General features: G+C 41.4%; 1 protein-coding gene across 4 annotated transcripts in view; it reads right to left on the minus strand.

The window, feature by feature from the left end:
- The window catches only part of ASTN1 (astrotactin 1), a 316,888-nt gene extending 298,276 nt beyond the window's left edge, over positions 1 to 18,612 (minus strand). For all 4 annotated transcript variants that reach the window (XM_075287093.1, XM_075287091.1, XM_075287092.1 and 1 more), the window contains exons 1-2: positions 18,218 to 18,612; positions 17,519 to 17,825 (exon numbers count right to left, since the gene is read on the minus strand). In XM_075287093.1, coding sequence (XP_075143194.1) covers positions 17,519 to 17,792 — 274 coding nt within the window. In that variant the 5' untranslated portion in view covers positions 17,793 to 17,825; positions 18,218 to 18,612. The remainder of the gene's footprint in view (positions 1 to 17,518; positions 17,826 to 18,217) is intronic.
- Between the last annotated feature and the right edge of the window lie 1,587 nt (positions 18,613 to 20,199).

The raw sequence follows: 20,199 nt of genomic DNA on the forward strand, positions 1-20,199 counted from the left end.
TTGAAACAAATGTGGGAGAGACTAGTCGTGTCAGCTAAGAGTAAATTGAAATACACTTATCAGGCTATAGTCACACAGCTACTCTATAATGGCCCTGTACGGTATGGATCATATGCCAGGCGCAAATCCCATTCCGATAGCAACTCTAATGACCCAGGCTTACAGCGCCATAGGTCATTAGACCTGTGACCAGGATGGGATTTGTGACTATGATATGTCCGTATAGACCTAGTGTATATAGCCTTGTGAAACTGGTCTGATCAATCACATGGATAAATACTCCATGTACAACAGGAAGCCATAGATTAAAGTGGTGTCTATGTGAACTATCACTAGGATAAGACTCAGTGTCCGACTGTGATCTCTGCTGATTGCTAGAACAAAGTGGTTTACTGTTGACTCCACTTCAGCCATGAGTAGGGTTGAGCGATCTTGATATTTTAGGATCGATTTTAAAATCCAATTTCCGATCATTTTCCAGCCGATCCCAATCGTGATTGTGAAATTTACTCGATCGCCGATCAGAATCCAATCTTTTCCCATTCCGACAGCTCAACCCTAGTCAATGCTTCTCTATGGTAAAAGTCACTTTTAGGGTTGAGCCGATCTTGAGATAACCTCTGACCTCAATGCTTCTGGAAAAGATTGGGATTGGAATTCCGATCGCGATCGTGAAATTTGCTCAATTGCCGATCGGAATCCAATCTTTTCTGATCCCGATTGCTCAACCCTAGTCAATGCTTCTCTATGGGAAAAGTCACTTTTAGGGTTGCGCCGATCTTGAGATAACCTCCGACCTCAATCCTGCTGGAAAAGATCGGGATTGGAATTCCAATCGCGATCATGAAATTTACTCGATCGCTGATCGGAATCCGATCTTTTCCAATCCCTATCGCTCAACCCTAGCCATGAGCCAAGCAAGAAAGCTGAAGAGATTCTATGAAATACAACGTAACACATCCCTCATCTAACACGGATGTTACTTCATCACACAGAGGAACATAGGCTCTGCCATTGATGTTTACCCTGAACCATGCCTTTAAATTAAAGGAACACTAAATACAGAATGCACAATAAAAGTAAATAAAGTATCTAAAATGTCCTGGAACCGAAATCCTGTGATCTGTTCTGTTTGCAAGAAGTGAACATATGAAGAAGTGGAGTATAATAAAGGAGTGTGCTTAAAGGGGTTGTCCAGAACCTTTCTATTGATAATATCCTTAGGACAGGTCATCCATATCAGATTGGTAGGGGTCCAACACTCTGGAATCCCCATTGATCAGATTTTTGCCGGAGATGCAGATTTATATCCTATACAATAGCGGGGAGAGATAACACAAGCTCAGTCCCATTCACTTGACTAGAGTTACCTTCGCTGATCTGATATTGATATTCTATAGGATATCAATCATATATAGTATAGATCATTAATAGTAAAGTCTAAAGTAAACATTATGTCATACTGCAGATAGGGTAGAAAGGGGGGAGGCTCCTGCTGCAGCCATGTATGCTTGTAAATGTTCTTATACTGGGAGTGAATGGGAATGATTCAGCTGTTGTAAGCTGCAGAGAAATGGCTTTTATGTCACATTTGACAAGAGAATGTCAGCACACAATACACATAGAACACCGAACCTATAAATCCATGACAACGGTAGACACATTACTTGTTTCTCATAGAAGTGATTTCTCTGAGACTATAACAAAGACCGTACACGCTTATACACTTCCTGATACAGACCTGGATTTCACTTTAGAAAGAAGGTCCAATAGATTCCTCGTCATGTTAGATGTTGACAACAAATAGGGCTGATACAGATCTTGGAGAGTCTATAACTATGGGATTGCTCAGACTATCTCACTCAATATCAGGGCTGTGGAGTCAGAGTCACAGAGTTGTCATTGGGATCAGTTTTGGGTGGAATTGGAAAAAAAGAATCCAACTTTATTTTATATATGAATTATTAATATTTCAAAATATTGCATAACTTGTAGCATATTTTCTTAGGAGTTTTTACCGATAGAGGAGATTCCTGGCCCCAAATAAATTTTTCACACTGATGACCTATACACAGGATAGATTATAAGTATGTGATCTGTTGTGGTCCGACACCCAGACCCTGCACAGATCATGCTGTCGGCTAGTGGACAAGCGGCATGCCTTGCAACTGGGACCACTGCTATGCAGTAAATCGGGGCTGCTGCATTGATCTAGTAGCTTCCGACACCCGAAGGCTGCTATAACAGGTGATCTGTGCAGAGTTCGAGTGTCAGACCCAAAGAAATTACATACTGATGACCTATCCTGTGGAAGGTAACCAGTATGACATTTTGATTTGGGTCCGCACAACCCCTTTATGGAGCTGGAGTTGGAGTTTGATAGTATAGAGGATAAATAGAGGAGTCGGAATTGGCGCTTTGGTCTAACAACACCACAGTCATGCTCATTACATGTCAGTTTATAAAATGGAGATCCAATAAAATAGATATAAGAATGCATAAAACAGTAAGATAAGATACTCAATGTTCAACTCTATAGATTCAGTATTTGCTTTCATTCTACCTGAAATTTTGAAAGTCATGGAAGAAGATAAATAGTCTGGCACATATATGAAATGTATCTTGCCGGGATCATAAGTGACCAAATATCTGTCTGGTCTAATATTTTACTGTATTTTGATCAATAAGTGCAAAAAACTAACTATGACGGTACAAATGGTGGGATATATACTGTAGATCAGTGGTTCGTAATCGGGGTTCGATCGAACCCTAGGCCCTATGTATGGTTCATTTTGTGTACCAGTAAATAAACATATACCTATGTCTTGAATTTGGAAAAAAAATCATATTTGATTTATCACTAAAGAAGGGTTCTAGGGAATGTGCATATGAAACTGGTGGGTTCGGTACCTGAAACAAGGTTAAGAACTAGAGATGAGCGAACACTAAAATGTCCGAGGTTCGAAATCCGATTCGAACAGCCGCACACTGTTCAACTGTTCAAACAGATTTCTAAACCCAATATAGTCTAAGGGGGGAAATGCTCGTTTCAGGGGTACGCAAAATTCGATAAAATTATACTTACCAAGTCCACGAGTGACGGTCGGGCTGGATTCTCCTTGAAGTCTTCTCCCGGCGCAGCGCCCCCGCGTCTTCTTCCGGCTGGAATTCACTCTGCCTAGGCATCGGGGCCTAGGCAGAGCCGACTGTGCATGCGAGGGTATGCCCGCACATGCGCAGTCGGCTCTGCCTAGGCTGGATGCCTAGGCACAGTGAACTCCAGCCGGAAGAAGACGCCGCGGGGACGCTGCGCCGGGAGAAGACTTCTAAAGGCAAGAGAAGAACCAGCGTTGATTGGCAGAATGTATAGCATTCTGCCAATCAACGCTGGTTCTGCATCGAACCTTAAACTTCGAACAGCTAGTAGTGTTCGATTGGGTACGAGTATTTCGAATACCGTAGTATTCGATCGAACACCTACTCGATTGAACACTACTTGCTCATCTCTATTAAGAACCACTGCTGTAGATGCTGATGTAAAACATGACAGGGTCTATACAGCGCTGTGTGTTGGCCCTATATATGAGCAGCAATATGAAATTGAGAATTTACACAATTTGGCTTTAACATGATGCTCCATAATACCCTTGCAGAGTCTATGGATTGATACGTACTTCTATGTACCCCTGATTCTATATCGATCTGCTCAGATCCTCCTGCTCTATAATATGTTGCATACTATTGCATTTTTAGTCCCAGGTTCACGTTAACAAGGACGAATGGCTTCTATGTGCTGCTCAGGTACCATACATACTGAGTTATTTCCCTTCGAAGCATTGTTTCTGCAGCAGAATACCTCCGTACATAGCCAGTGCCATACAATACAGCACGCCACAAGATATTCCCTGTTGCTTTTGTGTCAAATCCAACAGAAAAATCCTCTCTTCGCCTCTACGAGAAATCGGCTTCGATTTCTATATAGATGCCATAAAGATAATTCTTAGAATGTGAAACCTACCATTATTGGAAACTGCCTGGCATTGGTATGTTTTGTGTACGGGGCGTAAAGACCTTCCAAGTAAATAAGTGAACAATGAGTAAGTGAATTGGGTAAAAGGCTTAGATTTTTTTTTTTTCGTAATTGTGGATGATCCGCGTGTAACACCAGACCATACCAACGCTGATAAAGAGCAATGCTTAGAAAACAAGCCATTGTCTACACGGAGGCTGAAAATAGGATCGGAGAACTTAGAATTAGCAGCACTAGCAGGATGTCTTGTCCCAACAAGATAAGTACACAGAGCAGAATTACTATAAGAAATATGGTAGTCGAGATCTGCTCAAAAAATCCCCCCCCCCAAAAAAAAAAAAAAAAACACTTGGAAGAACAGTTATTAAACTTGTGGAGAAGAAAAAGAGATTGTGTTGCTCTTAGAAATGAATTAGATGTGACTTATTGCTTTCTAAACTACTGAAACAGGAAAAAGTGAGACAGAATTTAAAGGGGTCGTCCGGGAGAAAGTGATGCTACTACTCTAAGCTACCCCTGCCTACCTTCTAACGTACTTAGTTTACAAAAAATCTATATATACCTAGTTTAACGGGTGCTCACATGGCACGTTTTCAGACCCAGCATGGAACGTCGCTAATACTAACTCCCCCCCCCCCCCCCCTCACCCCATCACCCCATCATACTTACCTGTCCTACTGTCTGGATTTTCTGGGCATGGGACATCACTTCCTTCGGGATACAGCTGTTTTACACAGTCGCCAGCAGACATCAAGGAGAGATGTACGCTTAGAAGGAAGTGATGTCCCATGCCCAGATGATCGAGACAGAAAGACTGGTAAGTGTGATGGGGTGGGGATAGGTTAATTAGTTGGGAAGGGCTAGTAGTGGGTGAGCTAGTTAGAAAGACAGAGGGGGTGTGAAGGAGTAAGAGAGGGAGCTGATATGAGTCAGCTCTGAGTGAAGTGCAATGCATCATGGTAGTTGTAGGAAAACAGATCAGGAAGATAGACATGTAAACAAATACAGAAGATGCCAGGAGCTCACAGAGAAACCAGAAATCAATTAAAGGGTCTTTGGGTGCACTTATTAACCTATTAATAGCACTATCTGACCTTTTTTGCATTTTTTTTTTTGCCAAGAAACACCTTTAATTAGCATCTGTAGTTTCCATAAATTATAGGTCAAAATTGAGCAAATTCTGGGTTTCGATAACTCTTGGATGAGCCTGGATGAATTGCCTGAGCCCCCTGACTCCCGCTCACATTTGTTTACTCTCTGTATTATATTAGGTTCCCACTCCATTAGGTAAATATTCAGGTCTTTAACCCTAAGGTCTGAAAATTAAGTCAACTTGAAAGGGCGAGACCACACCATGCATCACAATGGGTAAGCTGCGAATCCCAGTTCCAGCATGACAGATGATACTTAAACAAACCTCACCCACATGCTGCAACCAAAACCTATACATCAATCTTCTCAGCGCCGCTTGCTCTATAACATAATGCCTTCAGAATGCATAGTATTTCCCATGTGACAGGTTTTCTCCATTAATGTCTATGGGGCCCTACTATATCTTCAATGATATCTTACAAAGACATACAAGGGTTTTTTCTATCACATTCACCACGAATACCATTTAACAAAATTGAGCCCTGTTCCATAGGATGACACATATAAGACGTGCTAGGTCTAGAGAGAATATGTCTATTATACGGCCCTATATGAGCCCCTTGCTGTGTCATGTGATAGTAATCCGCATTTACCAAAATAGTCCTATCGACAAACCAGCAGGACATCACCTTATGGCTTAGTATTTTCAGGGTTCAACACAGATGCATAAAATGATGGCGAGGTGGAAAAAATTCCAAAAAATAAAATGTCCCCCCTCCCCTATTATTTTCATGACGATGTATTGGCCCAGAAGATTGGAAACACAAAACCCCGGGGAGATAGCAATTTATATAATATGCCTCATGTATCCAAATATAGCGCTGAGATCTGCCGGACTCGTGGAGTGGAAAATCTAGAAATATAAGAAACCGAGTATAATAATGTTGTTTTTCTGACTTTATTGGGAACCAGATTGTAGGTGGCAAAAAGAGAGGGCAAGCTAAGTCCTAGACTGAATGGCAGTGCGAGAGAATTGTTCTACTTCAAGGAGCGGTATGATGTGTCTATGGGTGATGTATATAAGCCATGACAGGGCCTGAAGTGGCTCTGTCTACAAACTGCGCTCTTCATTAGCAGGAATACCGATATAGATAAAGGCTAAGAATTTCACTCTGGCTGTTTAGCCGAAGCCCTGTGGAAATAATTGTGCTGCCAGGAGATCCTGTCTGACTCCCATTTAAGTGCTATTTCTATTTTTTTTCCGTCTATTTTTGTGCAAGCGCTATAAGACAACTCATACATAAGGAGATATAATGTGTCAGCTCTGCAAATGAATATAAAGCTAAGATATATATTACTCAAAGTCTGGGGTGTTGCTATAGGGGGTGCAGAGATAGTCATTACGATGCCCTGGAGCCTAAGGGGGCCTGAAGACCCTCCCTATAACATAAGGACACCAGTATTATAGATAGAATATGGTATGTGGAACAGAATGTGCATTGGTTACACCACTGGTCAACGTACAATGTTACCCGTATGGCAATATCTACCACCATGGAATTGGCTTAGGGTTCTCAACTCATGGTATGTGGACCAGAAAATGCATTGGGATCCATAAACTTCAGGTTACACCTCTGGTCAACGTACAATGTTACCCATATGGCAATGTCTACCACCATGGAATTGACTCAGGGTACTCAGCTTATGGTATGTGGACCAGAAAATGCATTGGGATCCATAAACTTCAGGTTACACCTCTGGCCAACATACAATGTTACCCATATGGCAGTGTCTGCCACCATGGAATTGACTCCGGGTTCTCATCTCAGGTTGACTTTCTTTGAACTTGACTTTCCAAGGTTAGTCATTAGGAGTCACATTATATTTGGGCTATACAGTATGTTTGACTCATACCATGCTGCCGAGCATACGCTCAAGAAATAATACATTGACCATCGACTTTTGTTGTAAAAGAACATATAGCATGTAATACACATTCAATGTATCCTCCATTTGTGTTGAAAAGTGGTGCCAACTATGCTTTCCAATATAGTAAAAAATACAGATGTATGCCAGGCATGTGTGTGCTAGAAATATAGATTTCTGGTATTCAATGAGTCAATAGCACTTATGGGCAGGTTAGAGGGGTTAGTATGGGGTCTTTTATGTCAGCTGATTTTTGGCTGAGAATCGTGGTAAGCACCCCATGAGTTAACAATAAGGCAAGTTGGTTGCCACTGGTTTACCCGACCCTATGGAAGCCTATAATCCATCGTTGAAACCATCCGTCATCCCCGTACAGCTTCAATTGTTATTGGCAACCTATCCACTGTTTACATGGAGGCGGTGTTGGCAAAAATAATGATTTTTTGGCTAGCAAAAAAGATGACATCAGCCAACAAATGAATGTTTGCTTGTTTGTTGGCGAATTGCATGGCCTCTTAAATGGACCAAATGATCGGTAAAAAGTATTCCTACAAACACTCACTCTTCCAATTGTCTGAGCTCTCCAAGGAACATGCAGTGTGAACAAAGTCTAAGAGAGGGGAAAATTAGATTGAAGGCTAAATCACAAATATATTGTGAAATGAGGTGGGATGTCATCGTGTATCAGGTCCTCTGGTTACAGGGACAGCAGTGAATCGGTACTAGTAAAAACCTCTCGTTTTGTTTTAGTACTGTATCTCTCCTCCATCACTCTGTATCTCCCGTTGCATTCATGCGTTTCGATGCAGTATCATACTTTGTAAATAAACAGTAAAGCAGACCATATATACTAGATTAATGGTGGCCGAACCCACCTATTTCAGCAGACCCACTGACCATCTAATGCGTAGGGTGCCCTGAATTTCTGCTGATAGTAGATGTTGAGGGAAACAAGGATTATTTGGGATGTTGGACTTTATTATGCCCGACCCATTCATTCTCCATTATGAGAACTGAGTTTGACCCTGTATGTGACATTGGGTCAACTAAATGAGACTTCAGTAGCAGCTATCTAAACCATGTGTCCTTACTTTAAGGTTTAAATAAAATAAGAAGACACTTACCTCTATCAGTACCTATCTCTGTTGAAGGGACTGTACTCGGGCCATATATGCCCAATAGCATATCTGATGTACAATCACTCTATGAAATTTTGGGACCTATTTGTAGAACGTAACTAGCCTCTACCTGAACACTTTGGGAACATCTAAACTTTTCCTATACTTCCTTACCTATAATAGTCTTAATGATACTTGAGGGATCAGTAAGTGGTTTGATGACTATGCCAGGGGAGATCAGGGGAGATCTGCCTTGATGATGGACCCAATGGTTGCAACCTGGTTCCAATCATGTGGCCTAGGGGTCGGAACCAGGCTGCACCCATTGGGACCATCATCAAGGCAGATCAGGTAAGTTAATCTAAACTAGACAACCCCTTTAACTTAAGGGGGTGTGAAGGCAGTTGCAGCCAGTCCCAGGAGTCCATAAAGTGTCTCTTTCCAATAAGAGAAGACCCGTACTATAAACAATACACTATAGTTAGGGGGCCCAGTAGAGATTTAGCTTTGGGGCTCAGGATCACCTCTGCAGATGCCATGTGATCCTAAAATAATTATTAAAGAAGGGCGAAGAAGAGCCATATTTGACTCACAAGACAAAATATGCAAAGATATAGATCCGTTCCTTCATTTTAGTCTCTAGCGACTTATATGCAGCAAATTCAGCTCTATTATAGAAAATTCACCAGTGGACTTACAGTAATGCAGACACAGCAAATTTACCAAGGCTCATCTCCAGAGACAATGCATCGAAGGCTATAGCATACTAAAGAAGGTGAAATGCGCCAGTACTAATCGGGCCGACCATCTCCTTTACATAGTATCCTAAATAGAATCCATTCCTAAGAGTAGGACACATCTATTCCGGCATTGACTATTATCTTCGTCAGCATTGACTATTATCTCTGTTACTTATTTATAAGAACTTGGTCATTTTAATTATTCCGGTTATTTTTTTCATGACGAGGCTCTTACGTGTTTATTCTTAGTTACATAATGCTATGTAAATGTCACATAGGAAAAAAAAAATGGGAAAAAATGAAGCGGCTATATATAGAACGAGACACATCATTTTGAATAATTTATGAAGGAAGTGAATTATAATGTCATTTCATAACTTAATATTCCGAGCAGAAGCTATTTCTGCCCTCCAAGTCTGTCTCATAGAAGTTGCCTTAACATACTGTTCCATGCTTCTTTCAACTACTGCTTTTATCTTCTTTTAGTAGAAAAAGCTAATTTGCATAGACATTCAATGATTTACCATGCTTAAAAATGTAGGCCAAGCATACCTGTAGGCTGCGGCCACGTATGAACGCCGAGCTTCTGTTTCATAAGTGTCTGCTAAATGCAAAGCATCAGGCTAGACTTGATACGCATCGCCTTTGACCTGTAAGGAGCGCGCTTTGCTTCTGCCTAAGGTACTAGTCAAACCTACTCTACGTTTCTGGATGCAACGGGCCAATTATAGAACAGGGGTAGGTAACCTTCGGCACTCCAACTGTTGTCAAACTAAAACTCCCAGAATACATAGTAGCGCTGCTGTTCTTGGAACTCCCACGGAAGTGAATGGAGTATGTTGGGCGTTGTAGTTTCACCGCAACTGGAGTGCCGAAGGTTGCTGACCCCTGTTATAGAATCTGTAGTGTTACTTGACCCTAAATATTTTCCTTCTTCCCAAAAGTGAAAATCCAGTTTAGCTGATGGGGTCCAAAGACCCCTGTTTTTACCCAACACAGGTGATGGGGTCCCAGTAAAGGGTATCTATTATTTTACCCCATTAGTAGAATGGATTAGGTATGACTCCATTGACTGTTCTGACATCTCTTAACCTTGCCTTGGGGCCATAAATGTTCATTAGTCCATTCCGAGTAGGTTTGTATCATTATTAGCAAGTACATTTATCAGATTTGTCCATATATTAAGCGGCCTAGCAACAATTACATGCAAATATTCTCCCAGTACCAATTTAAGAGTACCTTTCACCACCACCACTCTTTCTCTCTAGACTCTAAGGCTTAGTTGACACGGGGGGGCGGTAGGGTGGATTTTGGCACCGAGAGTGACGCGGAGACAGTGGCAGGTGGGGAGTTTGACTGGGGTGGTATACATGTCAAACCATAACGCAGGTGTCCTAAGGCAAGCTCAAGGAGGACAGAAACCTCCCGTGGAGCAGAAGGGCAAGGCTCAAATGAATGGGGCGATTCCGGAGGTTGCTGACGCCAGGCAGATGCCGGGACTCAACGAGCCGTGGAAGCTGCCTGAAGAAAGGCAGTCTACATAGACCACCATTGTGAGGGGGCAGATTATGACGTGGATTATGCACCATAATCCACCCACTTAGTGCCCGTGTGAACGAGTTCTAAGAGTCTTGAACAATAGGTGAGGTTGAGAAGCTGGAACATCGGAACTCCATACATATTAGGCCCGGTTCACATCTACATTCGGGTTTCCTTTTGGAGAGTCCGCTTGGAGAAACCTATCCGCATAAACAATCGGTTACCTAAGGAACCCTAAGGACCTCATAGACTATAATGGGGTCCGTGTGGTTTCTGCACGAAAAATGCAGAGAGAAAAGTGCTGCTTGGAGGACTTTTCTGACCACATATTTCATACGAATAGGCAAACAGAATGGTCCAAACGCAAATGTGAATCGGCCCTTAGATGTTTGTCCAGTCCTGCTAAAATCAGTAGGCTTGATGAACATTTATCCAATATTTATCACCACCTTTCTGCCCAAAATAATCAACATTTGTGACAAAAGAAACTCAGAACCTTCAAACAATTCCAAGTCTTCCGTACCTACCAATGCGTACTGTTCGTTTATGGCTACACTCCAAAGTGGATAATTTTCTTTCATCTTGCATATTTTTATTCATGCATGGCTGTGATTAATAGGAATCATAGATATAATTGGATATTTCGTGGTGGAGAACAAAAACATCAAGATAGTTAAAATGACGCAATTCTCATGGGTGGAAATAACTCAATTAAAATGAAAAACAAGGGAAACTATTTCATAATAAACCGATCAAATGTTCATTAAACTTCTCATGGACATTTCTATCTGACTGATCCTTATTTATGATGAGGATGAAGACTTTCCATACTTGTCATTATATAAATCAAGGCAATTTTTCACTTTCCTTAATTATATCGTCTCACTAAATGAAATCCTAAGACGACCTCTGAAGATGACCTTTTCCACCAAGAGACATATCTACTGTAGGTTACCTCCCCAATGCCCTTGAACAAGGCAATGTGGCCTTTGATCCACCTGGTCCTCAACACCTCGAGCTTATGTCTTAACAGCCCCTTTCCTCCAAGATATGTCACTGAAGAGATAAAAGACCAATGGAGAGAAATGGAGGTAGAGTAGAGTAGACCATTGGCTGGGTGGAGTCTAAAGAATCCTATGCTATAGACTAGTGGGTTGGGGAATTGGTAGCCCAAAACACTTACTCCTCTAGGTTCCACAGCCCAACTCCAACACCAACTCCAATTCCTTCGACAGACATGGACAAAGTCATAAAAAAATTTAGTGATTGAGTTCCTATGAAAGTAAATATGTAACAATCTATTGATCCAACAAATTTTACAACATCAATTATTGGCTATGATAATTAAAAATAATCAATCATTTTATGTTCAACCCGTATTCGGGGTCATTAATCCTATTCCTACTATGACTTCCCAAAATTGGCCTTGACCCCACAGTTCCAACATCACAGCCTAGATGGTATATGTACATTCTGAAATGTTGTCATCCTTCATGAGTATATAGCTGTTAGCTAAAAAACAGATATAGTAGAGCAAAGGGCCTGGTGCGGAGGGGGGACCTAAGATTCCTCCACCACACAATAAGACATCAGCAGTATAATTTGCAGAAATAGGTGGAAGACCCTGTTGGAGATTTTGCTCTGGGGCCCAAGAGCTTCACGTTATCTCCTACTACAGGCTAGTAATAACCAGTCCACGTATGGTCACATCAACCTCAGATAAGACATACTCATTCCGTATATGGAGGAAGCGATGTCAGACAGTTATACCATTGTTACCCTTGATAACTCCATACGATTATTACCACTGATAACTCTGTAATGTAACGTTGACCTACATTCTCGAAAGCAAAGATATCGGAACCCTCCAAGCTGATAACACTTCCAATATGTGACACATTTCATTTTATAGAAATTGTACAATAGAATAAACTTCACCTTCAAACTATGAAACGATCTTTAACTCCTAAAGTATCTACAGAAGGGCCTGAAATAAGAAAAATTCTATAAAAGGGATAGATCACTTATTATTCGATATACCCTTCCTTAGTCCAAAAATGTCCTCTCCAAACACTACGCCATGACTACTTAGAAGATGCGTAGTTCCAATCTTACTTGTCGTTCATTGCTCAATTACATGACAAGTAAGGTTGCTTGAAGACTTCTGCTTGTCAGGCGATAGGCTAATATGCAGAGTATGATGGGCAACCGCGTGACAAGGAGGAGTAAGACTCTTCTGATCTAGAATCTTTGGCTTACATGGAGCTTTTTTGAACTGACACTATGAAGAATGAGAGAAGAATAAAGTGGTAACCGTCTTCTTTTCAAGTGCTGCGCGCTGTCAAAGGGTCACAGTCACTTCCAATTTTTTATTACTGATAGTGATATATAAAATATAATATCATTTCCTATTATATATATGCAAATATGCTTAATAGAAACCTATCAGGTGATTTCTGCTGCTCTCTCTGGGGCGTGATGTAATAGAGATAGGTAGGACAGCTGAGTTCTGTTCCTAGGAGAGACAGTGAGAGTACTGGTAACACCACTCACACAGGACAGAGCTCCCTGTATCAGTGTGTGTAGACACAAGGCTGCCAATCACTGTGTGTAGGTGGGGTAATCAGGACTCCTGTCTCTCCTAGGAGTCCTGTCTAGATTTACCTTGCCATTTTATCAGAAATCTTGCTCTAAAACACATAAAACTATATATCAAAGAGTTTAGCTTCTCTCCCCTATCATATAACCCTATATATCACACAGCTCAGCTTCTCTCCCCTATCATATAACCCTATATATCACAGTGCTCAGCTTATCTCCTCTATCATATAACCCTGTATATCACAGAGCTCAGCTTCTCTCCTCTATCATATAACCCTATATATCACAGAGCTCAGCTTCTCTCCTCTATCATATAACCCTATATATCACACAGCTCCGGTTCTCTCCTCTATCCTATAACCCTATATATCACATAGCTCAGCTTCTCTCCTCTATCATATAACCCTATATATCACAGAGCTCAGCTTCTCTCCTCTATCATATAACCCTATATATCACAGAGCTCAGCTTCTCTCCTCTATCATATAACCCTATATATCACAGAGCTCAGCTTATCTCCTCTATCATATAACTCTGTATATCACAGAGCTCAGCTTCTCTCCTCTATCATATAACCCTATATATCACAGAGCTCAGCTTCTCTCCTCTATCATATAACCCTATATATCACACAACTCTGCTTCTCTCCTCTATCCTATAACCCTATATATCATGGAGCTCAGCTTCTCTCCTCTATCATATAATCCTATATATCACAGAGCTCAGCTTCTCTCCTCTATCATATAACCCTATATATCACAGAGCTCAGCTTCTCTCCTCTATCATATAACCTATATATCACAGAGCTCAGCTTCTCTCCTCTATCATATAACCCTATATATCACAGAGCTCAGCTTCTCTCCTCTATCATATAACCTATATATCACAGAGCTCAGCTTCTCTCCTCTATCATATATCCCTATATATCACAGAGCTCAGCTTCTCTCCTCTATTATATAACCCTATATATCACAGAGCTCAGCTTCTCTCCTCTATCCTATAACCCTATATATCACAGAGCTCAGCTTCTCTCCTCTATCCTATAACCCTATATATCACAGAGCTCAGCTTCTCTCCTCTATCATATAACCCTATATATCACAGTGCTCAGCTTCTCTCCTCTATCATATAACCTATATATCACACAGCTCAGCTTCTCTCCTCTATCATATAACCCTATATATCACAGAGCTCAGCTTCTCTCCTCTATTATATAACCCTATATATCACAGAGCTCAGCTTCTCTCCTCTATCATATAACCCTGTATATCATAGTGCTCAGCTTCTCTCCTCTATCATATAACCCTATATATCACACATCTCAGCTTCTCTCCCTCTATCATATAACCCTATATATTACAGAGCTCAGCTTCTCTCCTCTATCATATAACCCTATACCTCAAAGAGTTCAGCTTCTCTCCCCTATCATATAACCTTATATATCACAGAGCTCAGCTTCTCTCCTCTATCATATAATCCTATATATCACAGAGCTCAGCTTCTCTCCTCTATCATATAACCCTATATATCACAGAACTCAGCTTCTCTCCATCATATAACCCTATATATCGCAGAGCTCAGCTTCTCTCTTACTATCATATTCTTCTTTCAGATAGAGTAGCAGAAATCACCTGACGGGTTTACTTTATAGCATATGTCCACCTTTTAGCTCTATTTGTATTATACACAATAATTTAGATGAACTATGTAGTAACTTAAATATATAATTTACCTTGTATTTATCTTGAGTTACAGCCTGTGTTATAGTCCAGAGCTGCATTCACAACTGCTTCAGAGCAGAAATCTCCCAGCATTATTGTGTGACTAAACATCTTTTTGTAATGTGTCTAAGGACAAGCTTGTCTGTTTCCAGTAACAACGAGTAAAAAGTAAGCATGCCCTTAAAGGGAGTTTGTCACCAGAGTCCATTCTATCAATGTAGCACCACAGATAGAAAGGGTGTGGCCTACTGAATCCAATGGTAATTTTCCCTTATATATTGATGCCTCTGTTGCTGAAATATCTGTGTTTAGGTCCATATGCAAATTAGCTCTTTGGAGCAATGAGGGCATGGCCACTAAACTTATTGGAGTAACAACCTCATCAACTTTTTGACATAAACAGCAATAGCTCAGCAAAAGAGGCGCCGATTCACAAGGGGAAACAAATGTTTGCTTTAGGTGACCTGCTGAGATATAGTGACAGACTTCCTTTAAACTATAGCGATAGGGCTCATTATGATGACCATCTAAGGGTTAGTTCACACAGGGGGCGGTAGAGCAGATTTTGGCACTGAGAGGGAACCGCATCACTCTCGGGTCAAAACCTAGCCTGCCTCAATTGTCGCGGTTTCCGACAGTCGCTGCTTCTCCCTCCGGAGTAAGCTCAAATGAATGGGCTGACTCCGGAGGTTGCTGCCACCCATGAAAAAAAGTGGCCTGGCGGTGTACATAGACCACCATTGTGAGGGGGCAGATTATGACATGGATTACGTGCCATAATCCGCCCCTCTATGCCCGTGTGAACAAGCCCTAAGGGTCATGTATCAGTTCCAAAAGTTCATCACAATGCAAGATAGGAGAAATCTGATCCAAAGAGTCACCAAGTGAATTTTTGTTTGTATTTAGTAGGTCAGGCTGGTCAATGAAGGAATCGGGGTTGGTTGACAATATACATTTAATCATGGGGACACCATACTTGTCCTTAGTTCTCTATATCACTCCCTCTTCCATCCAATAAACCATATAACATGGATCCATGACATGTTTAGAAGAATCGGGCTAAACTTTGGACAACGTTTGCATGAACGCATGGACATCTAAGCCTCAACTTATTTTATTGAGATTCAGTAGAGCCAAGTATCAATGGCTTTTCAATTCATTGGTTATCATGAAGCTTTCCAAAACACAAAATGGCAAAGTTGTCCGCTACTGTAGTGATAGATACCTTGATCACGTATTATTCATTTATAGGTCCATTCAGGACTACAGGAAACATGGCAATGGGAACCTAAGGCCTCATGTCCCGAGACATGGCACAATGGTCCATGGAGACATATGCTTCTACAAAAGTATAGGTCTATAATAGGGTGTCCAATATAGATTGTCACAATAGTTGGACAGAATGATGCCCCGATCCTCTATCACTCATCTCTATATCGATTTGCCATTTAGAGCTAAAGGAAAAATGATGGTGGAAGTCTTAGGCCTTGTGTTTACAAAGGTATGTACGTAGAGTCATTACCATGGCCCATCGAGTCCTATACTTCTAGTGGAGTATACCTCTATAATATGGTGCCCAATACATAATACAAAAATAATTCAGATAAATCAGCTACATATGAAGTCTGATGGAAAAAGACTCTAAATTGGAGGATATAGGGGAACAGTAGTGTCCCATAGATGTCTGTGGGTGTCATGTTATGACTCGGAGGTTGGACAGACTTACACGAGGCCTTGTTGGCAGCCAATATTTAGCTTTCCCAGAAACATATTACCCCAAGACACCCGAGTAGACTCTTAAGACGCATTATACCTTCGCACAACTTGATTGAGAATGGGTTGACGTCTATTTTATAGCCAGAAACCTTCTTGAGAAGTTAAGGCAATAAAGTTCTAAGTAGTTTTCACTCTCTGGTAATGATCTCACAACTTTATGACCCTTTTAGAAGTCACCTACCTGCATCACTCAGGACGTAAGGAGAACACGTCTCTAACAAATGCATCCCTGTCCAAAAAGTTACGTTCTGAGTGATAGCAAGTGCACTTCTGAGCCATCTCCTGGTGAGTGAGTGAGATATTTGGCCCATGTTCAAAGCGACCTAAGTCACTAATTGATCCTTACAGATGAAAAGAAATGCATTAGTGGCGGTATAAGACACATATCATTTAGCCAGCCTTCACTTCATCAATGGGGAGATCTGCCATCTAACCTCCATGCTACCATCAGTTGTGCCCATCGAGGACAGATATAGGGATAAAAAGATGTGTGATGATCTTACATGGACATATTCCTTCTCTCTCGCTCTCTCTCCCTCTGACCGCTGGACCAAGTTCTTACATCAATAGTCCCAATTTAACAAGCATGCCTGTGGCCAAATCTGATAGAGCTCATGACTTTGGGAGAGATGAGGCTTTCATCTCTGAAGTACCAGACTGCTCCTGTAAAAAAACATCAGTATAGGGTATTTGCCTGCTATTTCTCATCTGTTTTAGGACAGTCAAAGCAGGGAGCAGGCTCACGGCGGAGGTGTCATAGACATTGCATTATTCTATTGCAAAAAAAAACAGCGATCTGCAATGAGGAAGACTTTTACAGTGTAACATGCCTGGTTATTACTTGCATCCTGCAGGCCCTTATGGAGCCGGCACCTGCAGTGTATGTTTATGATGAATGACCCTCTGCAATAGACAACACAGGTTGGTGTGAGTTGTACAGAGTGTATCATGTGCTAGGATGCAGGTTGCACTCACCCAACACAAAGTAAGGCAGTTCTGTGTTCTCCAAATCGTCAGCTACTGCGATCTCCCCAGGGAAGTCATTCCGGACAGAGAAGAGAAGCTTGGGCTCGGAGGCAGAGGGGCTGTGCATGATGCTGAGGTCGTTCTCTCGGAGGAAGGGGAGAGCTGAGACCGTGATGCTCTTCATTTTACACTCAAGCTCCCTGGACGAATCCTCCTCTCCGACACTTCTTGATACGAACAGGAAACCGGCCAGCAGCACCCAGAAAGCACCGGCAGGAGCCATCTTTAGTCTTCCAACACTTCCTATGTCTCCTAGCTGCAGGCACAGAGAATCTACAGTATCTTCACACAAGCACGGTAACTATCAATGACCTCACATACAGTATCTACGGAAGAGCCAACCGACAACGAGCAAGGGTTAAAAGAGTGTGGAAAGAGCCGCCAACTGCCCATGTACACACGCGTGCCTCACTACTTTGCAGATGTGCAGTCAATCCTCTTCCCACCATCAATCATCTGGATGACACTCAACGCACAAAAACCATACTTGGCATTTGCTTTTGTGTCGGCAGGTGTAAAGCCCCCTGATTATTCATCATTCCCTGGAAGTACACAACCATACGCTATACTCCCATAGAGCGCTCGTAAAACACAATGCTACAATCCTTCACTGCAGGCACAACACACCGACACACGTATCCCTCCTACCTGACAGCTGGTGTAACCCTTCACTGCAGAAATTCCCTCAGTACCTGTGCATGTCCACAATCTCCCCCTTTAACTCCTCGCTGCACCTACAAGCACAGCATCAAGATGCACAGTTACACACACTAAGCCACATCTGCCTATCACCTCTGCCCATCTGTCTTCCTTTATATTTCTTCCCTCCTCTCCCTTGTTCTTCCCCTCCCTCCCTGTGCCTTTCTTCCTTGCTTCCCGTCTCTCTCCCTTGCTAGGGTGAAGGAAGAAAGCCCTTTTTTTTTTTTCCCAGGGCACAGCAACAAGAAGCTGCTCAGTGCAATGAAGACCCTGAGCCCGGCTGTGATTTCTTTTGTCTGTAGGCAGTGGGGATTGGAGGGAGATGAAAGAAGGATGAGATAGAAGAGAGGTAGAAGGAGGGGATGGATGGGAGAGGGAGGGATGGATGGAGCGTGCTTCTACTGACTATATGCAGCATAATCCTGCCTTTTACAAGGACTGCTGAATTCCAAGTGCTAAAGGTGCAATTCATTCTGCTCTCAGACGCCTTGTTTTTATTAACAAGGGCGAATGTTATTACAGCACTTCAACTTCAATGTCCTTTCCCCAGACAACTTCTATCATAATCGAGTTCACTGTAATTCTAATACTACTTGTCATTGGTTGCTATAGTTCTAATGGCTCTGCGCAGCGGAATACAAAATCACAAAGCGTCGCCATAACTTTTCCTAGGTGACCGGTATAATGTAATACAATAGAATATAACACGGGATAATGCGCTGTAATAACGTAGCAAATTATAAACTAATACAATGTAACCTAATGTTTATTATAATATATTGTAACCTTATAGCATAATATTAACTGTAATATTACATAATACAATGTAGCAGCATAACAAGTAATAAAGTAACACAAGATGACCTACAATGTAACCTCATAATATATTGTAACATTATAGCATAATATTTATTATGTTATATAATACAATGTAGCAGCATAACAAGTAATAAAGTAACACAACATGACCTACAATGTAACCTTATAGTATATTACAACATTATATCACAATATTTATTATGTTATATAATACAATGTAGCAGCATAACAAGTAATAAAGTAACACAAGATGACCTACAATGTAACCTCATAATATATTGTAACATTATAGCATAATATTTATTATGTTATATAATACAATGTAGCAGCATAACAAGTAATAAAGTAACACAACATGACCTACAACATAACCTTATAATATATTGCAACATTATATCATAATATTTATTATGTTATAGAATACGATGCGGCAGCATAACAAATAATAAAGTAACACAACATAACCTAATATTTAGTATAATATTTACTATGATGTCATATATGACAATCTAACAGCAGAACATTGTAACGTAACACAATGTGAACTACAATATAATGTAATATTTATTGGATTTTTCACATTTTAGGCCCAATGGACATGACTGTATATTTTGTCCCATGTGCACATTCCCCATTCATTTCTATGGTTGATCATGATGTTCACCGATCCATATGGGGGCCCTGTGGCTGGGCCACAAATACTCATTGCATGTCGCATCATGATCCATTTTGCAGTCCATGGATCCAATGGATGCTTTAGTATACATTGCAGTCCATTATTATACTCAGGGGTCTCTTCAGACCCCAGAGTATAATCGGTGGGGGCACAACGGAGGTGAGAAAAATAAAAACATTCACACTCACCTTCTGTTATCTCTTTTGGGACTCCTTGTGGCATCTGGTCCTCTTTCTCTGTCTCCTCGGTGACGTCTGGCATTCTCCTGTGACATCAAGCGCCTGTGATTGAGCCTCAGCAGGTAGATGGGAATATTTATAAGGCTCCATTCACATCAGCGTTCAGGTTTCCATTCGGGGAGTCCACTTGGGGACCCCCTGGACGGAAACCAATGCGCATTAGAAAGCAGTTACCTGGGAAACCCGCGGACCCCATA

This window comes from Leptodactylus fuscus, chromosome 9 (assembly GCF_031893055.1).
Source record: "Leptodactylus fuscus isolate aLepFus1 chromosome 9, aLepFus1.hap2, whole genome shotgun sequence".
NCBI lineage: Eukaryota > Metazoa > Chordata > Amphibia > Anura > Leptodactylidae > Leptodactylus > Leptodactylus fuscus.